Source organism: Rhinatrema bivittatum, chromosome 2, assembly GCF_901001135.1.
Source record: "Rhinatrema bivittatum chromosome 2, aRhiBiv1.1, whole genome shotgun sequence".
NCBI lineage: Eukaryota > Metazoa > Chordata > Amphibia > Gymnophiona > Rhinatrematidae > Rhinatrema > Rhinatrema bivittatum.
The window spans coordinates 707,850,054-707,862,104 of NC_042616.1; the positions used below are offsets into that span (position 1 = coordinate 707,850,054).

At 43.4% G+C, this 12,051-nt stretch overlaps 1 protein-coding gene across 1 annotated transcript in view; it reads right to left on the bottom strand.

Moving 5' to 3' along the window:
• CDH17 (cadherin 17) overlaps positions 1-11,749 on the bottom strand; it is a 183,281-nt gene extending 171,532 nt beyond the window's left edge. Inside the window, exon 1 of the mRNA XM_029591692.1 lies at positions 11,674-11,749. Coding sequence (XP_029447552.1) covers positions 11,674-11,718 — 45 coding nt within the window. The 5' untranslated portion in view covers positions 11,719-11,749. The remainder of the gene's footprint in view (positions 1-11,673) is intronic.
• Positions 11,750-12,051: the final 302 nt, after the last annotated feature.

Here is a 12,051-nt window from a genome sequence, read left to right on the forward strand (position 1 = left end):
GTGGGCACACCTCTCCACCATCTCTCTGGGAGACCCTCAGAGGCCCACCTAAGCCCAGGCGGCCTGGGAATCCAAGGGCTCAACCCGCGGAGCCCCTGGGCCGTTATTGGTGAAGCTCCAGCTTGCCTCTGTCTCCTCGTTTGCTCCGCCTCCTGGCGGCAGGCACCCTCTGGGATCCCTCAGAGGGCTGTACCAATCCTGTGCCATGCCAAGGGTCCACCTCCAGTGCAACAGTATGCTGTGAAGGTAAGATAGAGTGGGAATGGGTGTTGGAAGGCAGATAAAGAGGGGTAATAGGCGGCTCAGTAGGGGGTGGGTTAAAGAAGGAAAGGGACAGGGAGGGAATGAGTGACAAGGAAGGAGCTTGGGCTGGTGAAGGGATTAGAGGCTGATTAGGAACTGATTAAAATTGAGATGAAGGCAGCAGTAAGAGGGGGGCTTCCCAGTCTTTTGCATCGAGTGTCACATGTATGAATTTTTACCCACCGGTGAGAAGTTGTACATGTGCATCCGATGCAACGAGCTCCTGTCTCTCAGAGAACGAGTCCAATCTCTGGAGGCTAGAGTGGCAGACCTGGAGGAGCTGAGGCAGACAGAGAGGTATATAGATGAGACCTTCAGGGACATAGTAGCCAAGTCCCAACTTCAGACTGGCAGCCCTGGTGCTGCCTTGGAGGAAGAAGGTCTCATCATAGGAGAGCATCAACCTGGTGCAGCAGGAAAGGATCCTGTAGCAAGGACCTGCTCTCCAGGTGATGCACTATCCTTTCGTACCGAGGATATCTCCCCAAGGCCTACTGACCAGGAGGGAAAGGTTAGGTCAGCCGTCATAGTTGGTGATTCGATTATTAGGAATGTAGACAGCTGGGTGGCTGGTGGGCGTGAGGATCGCCTGGTAACATGCCTAGCTGGTGCGAAGGTGGCAGACCTCACGTGTCACCTAGATAGGATTTTAGACAGTGCTGGGGAGGAGCCGGCTGTCGTGGTACATGTTGGCACCAATGACATAGAAAAATGTGGGAGGGAGGTTCTGGAAGCCAAATTTAGACTCTTAGGTAGAAAGTTTAAATGCTCCCTCTTCCAAGCGCAGGTCACCAGAGGCAGGCAGAGCTCCGGAGTCTCAATGCATGGATGAGACGATGGTGCAAGGAAGAGGGATTCAGTTTTGTTAGGAACTGGGGAACCTTTTGGGGAAGGGGGAGTCTCTTCCAGAGGGATGGGCTCCACCTTAACCAGGGTGCAACCAGACTGCTGGAGCTAACCTTTAAAAAGGAGATAGAGCAGCTTTTAAACTAGAACAAAGGGGAAAGCCGACAGTCGCTCAGCAGCGCATGGTTCGGAGACAGGCATCTTCAAAGGCTACTAATGATGCATTAGAATTATTGCATCCCGACAGTAAGGTTCAAATAATAAGAAAAGTAGTCCAAGTGCCTGTAACTAAAAACTCACCTGAGCTAAAAAATTCTAACTTATCCCTATCAATTAAAAAGCAGAATGAAAATACAAACAAAAAACAAACTTTGAAATGTTTGTATGCTAATGCCAGAAGTCTAAGAAGTAAGATGGGAGAATTAGAATGTATAGCAGTGAATGATGACATAGACTTAATTGGCATCTCAAAAACATGGAGGAAGGAGGACAACCAATGGGACAGTGCTATACCGGGGTACAAATTATATCGCAGTGATAGAGAGGAGCACCCGGGAGGCGGTGTGGCGCTTTTTGTCCGAGATGGCATAGAGTCCAACAGGATAAACATCCTGCTTGAGACAAAATGCACAATTGAATCTTTATGGGTAGAAATCCCTTGTGTGTCGGGGAAGACTATAGTGATAGGAGTATACTACCATCCACCTTGTCAAGATGGTGAGAATGACAATGAAATGCTAAGAGAAATTAGGGAAGCTAACCAAATTGGAAGTGCGGTAATAATGGGAGACTTCAATTACCCCAATATTGACTGGGTAAATGTATCATCAGGACACGCTGCAGAGATAAAGTTCCTGGCTGGAATAAATTATAGCTTTATGGAGCAATTGGTTCAGGAACCAACAAGAGGGAGGAGGAGAAATAGCCTAGTGGTTAGAGCAGTGGACTATAAACCAGGAGACCAGGGTTCAAGTCCTGCTGTCACTCCTGCAAGTCACTTTACCCTCCATTGCCTCAAGTACAAAAGCTTAGATTATAAGCTCTCTGGGGATAGAGAAATACCTACAGTACCTGAATGTAAACCAGTGTAATAAATAAGGGGAAACTTTGATAAAATGAGAAAAATAGTTAGAAAAAAACTGAAAGGAGCAGCTACAAAAGTAAAATGTGTGCAAGAGGTGTGGTCATTGCTAAAAAATACCATCCTAGAAGCACAATCCAGATGTATTCCACACATTAAGAAAGGTGAAAAGCAGGCAAAACAATTACTGGCATGGTTAAAAGGGGAGATGAAAGAAGCCATTTTAGCCAAAAGATCTTCATTCAAAAATTGGAAGAAGGATCCAACAGAAGAAAATAGGATAATGCATAAACATTGGCAAGTTAAATGTAAGACATTGATAAGACAGGCTAAGAGAGAATTTGAAAAGAAGTTGGCCGTAGAGATAAAAACTCACAGTAAAAACTTTTAAAAATATATCCGAAGCAAAAAGCCTGTGAGGGAGTTAGTTGGACCGTTAGATGATCGAGGGGTTAAAGGGGCACTTAGAGAAGATAAGGTAATCACGGAAAGATTAAATTATTTTTTTTCTTCAGTGTTTACTGAAGAGAATATTGGGGAGGTACCCGTACTGGAGAAGGTTTTCATGGGTAATGATTCAGATGGACTGAACCAAATCACGGTGAACCTAGAAGATGTGGTAGACCTGATTGATAAACTGAAGAGTAGTAAATCACCTGGACCGGATGGTATACACCCCAGAGTTCTGAAGGAACTAAAAAATGAAATTTCAGACCTATTAGTAAAAATTTGTAACCTATCATTAAAAGCATCCATTGTACCTGAAGACTGGAGGATAGCTAATGTAACCCCCATATTTAAAAAGGGCTCCAGGGGAGATCCGGGAAATTACAGACCGGTTAGCCTGACTTCAGTGCCAGGAAAAATAGTGAAAAGTGTTCTAAACATCAAAATCACAGAACATATAGAAAGACATGGTTTAATGGAACAAAGTCAGCATGGCTTTACCCAAGGCAAGTCTTGCCTCACAAATCTGCTTCACTTTTTTGAAGGAGTTAATAAACATGTGGATAAAGGTGAACCGGTAGATGTAGTGTACTTGGATTTTCAGAAGGCATTTGACAAAGTTCCTCATGAGAGGCTTCTAGGAAAAGTAAAAAGTCATGGGATAGGTGGTGATGTCCTTTTGTGGACTGCTAGCTGGCTAAAAGACAGGAAACAGAGAGTAGGATTAAATGGACAATTTTCTCAGTGGAAGGGAGTGGACAGTGGAGTGCCTCAGGGATCTGTACTGGGACCCTTACTTTTCAATATGGGGTAGATTTTCAAAAAGCGCACCTTAGCGTACTTTTGTTGGCGCATCAGGCGCAAACAAAAGTACGCTGGATTTTAGTAGATACGCGCGTAGCCGCGCGTATCCGCTAAAATCCTGGATCGGCGCGTGCAAGGCTGCTGATTTCGTGTAGCCAGCGCGCACCGAGCCGCGCAGCCTGCTGCCGTTCCCTCCCCTCACCTTCCCCTCCCTTCCTCTATCTAACCCACCCCCCCCGGCCCTATCTAGACCCCCCCCTACCTTTGTCGGAGGATTCACGCCTCCTGGAGGGAGAAGTAAATCCCCGCGCGCCAGCGGGCCTCTAGCGCGCCGAGACGGGACCTGGGGGCGGTTCCGGAGGGCGCGGCCACGCCCCCGGACCGCCCCGGGCCGAAACCACGCCCCCAGGTCCGCCTCCGAAACGCCACATCCCGCCCCCAAAACGCCGCGCCAATCCGACACGCCCCCGACACGCTCCCCTCAAAAAACCCCGGGACTTACGCGAATCCCGGGGCTCTGCGCGCGCCGGTAGGCCTATGGAACATAGGCGCACTGGCGCGCAAGGCCCTGCTCGCGTAAATCCGCCCAGATTTACGCGAGCAGGGCTCTTAAAATCCGCCCCTATATTTATAAATGATCTGGAAAGAAATACGACGAGTGAGGTAATCAAATTTGCAGATGATACAAAATTGTTCAGAGTAGTTAAATCACAAGCAGATTGTGATAAATTGCAGGAAGATCTTGTGAGGCTGGAAAATTGGGCATCTAAATGGCAGATGAAATTTAATGTGGACAAGTGCAGGGTGATGCATATAGGGAAAATAACCCATGCTATAGTTACAGCCTCCCGCTGCCTCCAAAAGACCCTGAGGCACTACCTGTACGGTTCTCTCTCCCTTTCTCCCTGCCCGATCCGTAAGTGGTCTCTTGCTTGCTGGTTTATTTTTTTTGGTTTTTTTTCCCCTCCCATTCAGACGCTGCACCCCGCTGCCGATCCCGGAAGCAGACCCTCGACCCCTCCCCTTCCGCTGACGCCACCGACATCCTCGACGTCGGGGACGCCCCGGGGAGAGGATAAAAGGGCCCCCCCGAGACCGGAAGCACCACCGCCTCCTGCTGCCTCCAAAAGACCCTGAGGCACTACCTGCACGGTTCTCTCTCCCTTTCTCCCTGCCCGATCCGTAAGTGCTCTCTTGCTTGCTGGTTTCTTTTTTGGTTTTTTTTTTCCTCCCATCCAGACGCTGCACCCCGCTGCCGATCCTGGAAGCAGGCCCTCGACCCCTCCCCTTCCGCTGATGCCACCGACGTCCTCGACGTCGGGGACGCCCCGGGGGGAGGATAAAAGGGCCCCCCCGAGACCGGAAGCACCACCGCCTCCTGCTGCCTCCAAAAGACTCCCCTTCCGCTGACGCCACGACGTCGGGGACGCCCCGGGGGGAGGATAAAAGGGCACCCCCGAGACCGGAGGCGTCCCGCGCCAAAGGGGCGCGACAAAGGGGCTTGCCCCTTTGTACGCCACTGAGAAACCTGATAACAGAAGACATACTGATGACAAACCCAGATGTAACAAACATGGATAAAGACTACAAAGGTCAAGAACCGGGAATACAAAGGATCACAACTTGCCTAAACAAAGGTAAATATGGAAATAATTACACAACAACACATAGGAACAGACACATAACAAACACAACAAACAGGAAAAAACCAAAACGCAGAAAGCCTAGCAACCTCATAACAATAGAAAGGACCCAAATACCTACAAACCCATTATCAAATAACTTATTAATGCTAACCTTTCTTTTAGTTAATGCGCAATCCATCACAAAAAAATTCCCAATTATTACAGATCTACTGTATGACACAAAACCAAACTTCATTGCAATCACCGAATCTTGGTTAAAACAGGCAGACACAGTCTTAAAAAATCAAATAGCACACAAGAACTATGACGTATTTTCAATCCCCAGATTAAATAAAAGAGGGGGGGGGGGACTAATGCTAATAATTGAAAAAAAATTTAAATGTAAACTAATACCCACAATACCGCCAAGAAACCATGAAATTGACATCTTTGAAACGATAAGTGTACAAATCTGCCTAATATACTGCCCACCGAGCTTACTAGAATTAAATAGCTCCCCACTAATTGAGTTCTTAACAACACATTTAAATACTGACAAACCTACCATCATACTAGGAGACTTCAACCTTCACATAGACACAAAACCCCTATCTAACACCTGCCAAACCCTATTGGACTTTATGACTGCACTTGGATTCACTCTAATTACTGATAAGCCCACGCACAGAGCAGGACACTCTCTAGATATATCTTTCATCAACCACAACCACTTAGAACACATTAAAACCAATTACACGCCCATCCCATGGTCGGATCACTTCCTCATACAATCCTCAATTAAATATAGCGAACCACATGCACAAGAAAGGAAAAAAGAACCCATTAAAGTTAAATATCGCCCACCGTATGACCTAGTTACCCTAAAGGAAAAGAAAAGTTAGAAGAAAAACTAGCAAAATTAGACTACACAAACTGCTGCTCCGCAACCGAAGCATGGTTACAAACAACCAGACACATAGTTGAAGAGATAAACCCAATCAAACATGTTAACATTAGGGATCCCAAACAAACAAACCCATGGTATAATGAAAAGATAAAGGAAATCAAGAGAAAACTAAGAAAAAAAGAAAAAGATTGGAGAAAAAATAAAAACAATGAAAACTTAACAAAATACAGAAAACACCTAGCTTACTATAAACAAGTCATTCTAGAGACAAAAAAACAGTTCTATAGCTCTAAAATAGAAAAATATGGAAACAACCCAAGAACATTATTTTACCATAGTAAAAAACCTCACGAATGACAAATCCGAATCTCCACAAAACCATCCAGAAAACAGATGCAACGAAATTGCAACATTTTTTAATGACAAAATTAAGAACCTAAAAACAAAAATCCCAAATACAACGAAACAAGAAATTAAAATGAAAAAAAGAGAAATTAAACAATGGTCAACATTCTATGAAGTATCAGAATTGGAAATCGAAGTTATGCTAAAAAAACTAAATCCCGCCCCACATACATGTGACACAATAACAACCACAGATATAAAAAAAAGTGGCCAACACTGTATCACCGACACTGGCAAGGATTGTTAATCTATCCTTAGAGGAAGGATCCATGCCAGATGCACTGAAAGGAGCAATCGTAAAACCCATTTTAAAAAAGAAAAACAGCGACCCACTTAACCTGTGCAACTACAGACCTGTATCAAACTTACCCCTAATTGCAAAATTAATAGAAAAAACTATACAAAAGCAACTAGCGGAACACCTAGATAACAATAACATCCTTTATCCCTCACAACATGGATTTCGAAAACATTATAGCACAGAGACAGTCCTAGTGGCGCTGACAGACAACATCATGAGGGGATTCGATAACGGTAAACAATACATTCTAGTGATGCTAGACCACTCAGCAGCTTTTGATACTGTTAATCACAACATACTTTTAAATAGACTAGAAGAAATAGGTCTAGGCAACAAAACACTCAGATGGTTTAGATCATACCTAAGCAACAGATATTTTCAAGTTCAAATCAAAGATTCTATGTCAGAAAAAATAGACCTTCAAACAGGTGTACCACAGGGATCCGCCCTCACTGCTACACTTTTCAACATATACCTGCTCCCATTATGCCACCTACTAGCCGGCCTGGGAATCACTCACTACATATACGCAGACGATATCCAATTTATATTACCCATTGACGATACAATGGAGAAAACATTAAACATAGTGAACATGAATCTAGACATTATCAAACAACTATTAAATCAAATGGAGCTAGTAATTAACATAGAGAAGACAGAATTCCTTCATTTAGAAAGGAAAAAAAACATGGAGATCTCACACAACCCAATCACACTCATTAACAACAAACAAATAATACTTGCAGAGAAAGTACGAAATCTAGGAGTAATAATCGACACAGAACTAAGCTTAAAACAACATATATCCATAAAAGTAAAGGAAGGATACGCCAAACTCATGGTCCTCAGAAAACTTAAACCACTTCTAACAACCGCCAACTTTCGATCAGTACTGCAAGCGCTAATATTTGCAAGCACTGATTATTGCAATACCCTTCTACTAGGTTTACCATACACCTCCATATGACCACTACAAATATTACAGAACACGGCTGCAAGAGTATTAACTGGAAAAAAGAAAAGAGACCACATTACAGAAACACTGGCCGAGTTACACTGGCATCCCATTGAACAAAGAATACAGTACAAAACACTATGCACCATACACAAATTAATACACAACGAAAACGCAGACTGGCTCAATACGGCCCTTCGTGTACACATCCCCAACAGAAATCTAAGATCAGCCAACAAGGCACTTCTAACTATTCCATCAGTCAAAACAGCAAGACTAACCCAGGTAAGAGAGAGAGCGTTATCCTTAGCGGAACCCATACTATGGAACTCCATGCCCTTAGAATTAAGACTACAACGAGAAAACAAAACATTCAGAAAAAAATCTAAAAACTTGGCTATTTAAACAAGCCTTTCAAAAAGAGAAGGGAGAATAGATTCCAAGGACTTGCAAGGTTCAAACCAGGGAAGTGCAAGAGACAAAACACCCACACAAACAGGAATCAATAAGGGTGTTCGTTTTTAATAGAATTCATCACTAAAGGATAAGTTACATTTATAGAATGAGTCCTGGACTCAAACTGCTATAGAATTGACCTGGACAGAATAGTGATCACACTCATTTAACATCTAGCATTGATTAAAAAACTATGTTACCGAACCTAATGGCACCTGTGTAAACTGATAAATTTTAATAACATTATTTTTTGTGCCTTACTGTAAACCGTTGTGACGGTACCCACCTTAATGACGGTATAGAAAAGATTTAAATAAATTTAAATAAATAAAATGTTAGGTTCCATATTAGCTGCTACTACCCAAGAAAGAGATCTAGGTTTCATAGTGGATAACTCATTGAAATTGTCGGTTCAGTGTGCTGTGGCAGTCAAAAAAGCAAACAGAATGTTGAGAATTATTAGAAAGGGAATGGTGAATAGAATGGAAAATGTCATAATGCCTCTGTATCACTCATGGTGAGACCGCACCTTGAATATTGTGTACAATTCTGGTCGCCGCATCTCAAAAAAGATATAATTGCAATGGAGAAGGTACAGAGAAGGGCTACCAAAATGATAAAGGGAATGGAACAGCTCCCCTATGAGGAAAGACTATAGAGGTTAGGACTTTTCAGCTTGGAGAAGAGACGGCTGAGGGGGGATATGACAGAAGTGTTTAAAATCATGAGAGATCTAGAACGGGTAGATGTGAATCAGTTTTTTACTCTTTCGAATAATAGAAAGACTAGGGGGCACTCCATGAAGTTAGCATGTGGTACAATCCCAAAGCTGACATATTCCTCTCTCTAAAAAATGTAAAGGGGGGGGGGGGTTTCTACCTTTTGTTGTGTGGGCATTTTATTTGGTCCTGGTCTTTCTTTTTGGTCTTCTAGGTTCATTTCCAGGATTTCTTTTCTATTCTTCACTTTCCTCCTGTCTTCTTCTCTTCTTTTCCACCCCCCCCCCCTAGCTCTGATCTCCTCCATTATTTTGCCCCAATCCTTCACTCACTCTCTAACCTCCTCTCACCTCCTCTCTGAACCCCTCACTGATTCTTGCCCCATCCCTTCATTCTTTCCCAATCCCACCACACCCTCTCTGTTCCCCTCATTCACTCTTGTTATCCCTTCACTTTTGCCCCATTCCCTTATTCACTATCCCTTCTCCCAGCATTCTCTTTGTTCTCCTTATTTACTCTTGGGCCCTACTACCCCAATCTCTCACTCTAGCCCCATCCCCTCATTAACTCTCCATCCTCCTCCTCCATATCCCCTCCAATTCCCTTATTCACTCCAGCCCCTCCCACCCATCCCATCACTTTTGCTCACCCATTTTTGCCCCATGCCAACACTTACTTCTACTTAACCCCCTCCCTCTAATCCCATTCTTGAGTAATCAAACCTCCGCCCCCACCAGCCCCCTCCTGGAGGAAAGTAGCAGCAGTACAGGGACTGTTTATTCTTCTTTTGCCAAAGGCTCTTGCTGACTACTCGACTCCCCGTTGATTGGCGGTGGAAAGAGGAGGAGAGCAGTGGCAGCCCTTGGATTACTTCCTTCTCTTCTGCTGCCAGAGCAGACCACAGTTTTGCTTGTGACTCCTCCCTCCTCCTCTCTGTCCTGCTTTTAATTCCTCCCCCTCCTGCTAATTAGACAAAGGAGGACATAGGCTAAGTGCTGACACTGCTTGCTTCTTCCTGCTGTCCAATCAGCAGAAGGGGGAGGAGTTACAAGCAAGTCAGCATCAGCAAGGAGGGAGGAGTCTCATGCCTCAAGCAGGACAGTTAGTATCAATGTCAGCATACAGGGGAGAAAGGAGGAGTTACAAGGTATAGGTTCAAATTCTCCACAACCAGTTTTCCTAGTCTCCTACAGTTCTGCAGACAATGGCAAAATCTGTTGGAAGTGGTACTTCCCATGTCTGCAGAATCATGGAAGGCTGGGGGGGCCTGGTTACATGCCAAGTGATGGCCCAAAAACAACAGGAGTGAGTAGAGCTCATCGTGAGTAATGCAAAGTCAAAACACTGATATGGGCACTGACAGGGTAATTTCAATTTTCAATTTCAATTTATTACTTAATACTATAGACTGCATTTCTCATGTTCAAGTCAGTAAATACATATCAGCCATGATGGAGCCCGCAATGAGGTGAATAAATTCAGGAGCTCAGGGTTTAAAATGTATATGGCTAATATTTGTACTTGCTTAAAAATAGGTAGCCCTTCCAGTTCTGCCCAAACTGCTGAGCTCTCAAGCTGAGCAATGTTTCTTACAGGCCTGCAAATGCAAGACTTTACTGATTCATGGAAAAGTCTTGAAATCACATTTTGCCACATTCTGCCCTGACATGATGAAGGAATGTAGCTCTCAAAGGCTAATCAAAGCTGCCTTAAGCTAGTCCAATAAAAAGGCGTTGCTTATAATTTGTTTGTTGCCCTTTATTTCAAAACTGATGAATATGAACCAGCTGTCAGCTATGTGCCAAGAAAGACTAAAAGGGCCTGAAACGCCCATTTTCCCATAGACACAGAATGTGAGAAAAGTTTTAGTGAATCAGGCCAAAATGGGAGAAAATCTTTAGTACATAGGTCCATAAATGGTTTGGTTGTCTTATCAGTTGGAACAGAGACAACTAATTGGGCCTTTCAGAGTTAATTTAGCTCTTTGTACTGAAAAATCTTGCAGACTACATCTGGACTACTATGTTTTCTCGGCTGTAAAGTAAACTAATCCTGCCAGACAATTTTGATATTATAATGTTGAAAATTTTAAGACAAATAGTTCCGGGTGAAAGGGCAATGAATTTTAGGAGAATCACCATATGTTTCTAGTTTCAGTTGCAGGAGCATTGCTTATTTATTTATGTTCAATATATTTTATTGAGGAAGTGGACCTTAGTATTTATTCTCATTTTTATACTTACAATTTTCTGTCTGCTAGATTCTGAAAATATTTCATATATTTGAAATGCAATTTGGAACAAAGTAGCATTTTGATATAAGAAAAAATAAGTTCTTTCTATGATGGTTTTATTAAAGGATCTTGTATACAACTTTACTCTGGACTTGAAATAGGCCCGGAGCTGGCACAGTCCTGTTTATATAATCACCACAAACTGGCTTCATGCAAGTGAGTTCCCAGGACTCTTTGACACACTGCGGTGCAGCACAATTTTCAAAGCCATTCACCTGGGTAAATTATCTTCCTCTAACTGGCTAAAAGAACATGCGGATTTCCTTTTAGCTGGATTAAAAGAGGAGCCCCCAGGGGTGTGCTTAGAACGGAGGAATACAATGGCGAGCGTGCATGGTATTGTAAGAGTGCACTCTTGTGAAGATCTGATGTCCTTCAGAGTGAGGAAACTCACCCAAAGATGAGATTTGTATAATGTTCTCTCATCCTAGCTATTACCATAAAACACGTCCCTCTTCCTGTCGCATGCGATAGTTTGATGAATCTAGGCCCATAGTGACCATGACAAAAGAAAACGTTGCCACTTACCCAAATGGAAAACAGCAAGATGAGGCCGCAGCGTTTAAACATCATTTTGATTTCTTTTATTAATGCCCCTGAGGATAAATAATAAATCACAATCAGTTGATGTTAGCTTGTGAAAGCATGCCTACTGTGCAAACACTTTGTGAAAATGAGAGACGAGGGCTTCCCTGGGAGCACCAGGCACTATCAATGGGCAGACTGAGTGAACCAAGAAGTCCTCCTTATCTGCCAGCATCATCCATGTTTCTCTAATAATAGTAACTGATTTTTCAAATAAAGAATTACTCAATTACCCTTTCGCTTTCGAATCAGATGATAAATTAATCAGCTCAAGTTGTGTTCTCCCTATTCCTGACCTCAGCAAAACAAATTATGAGCTCA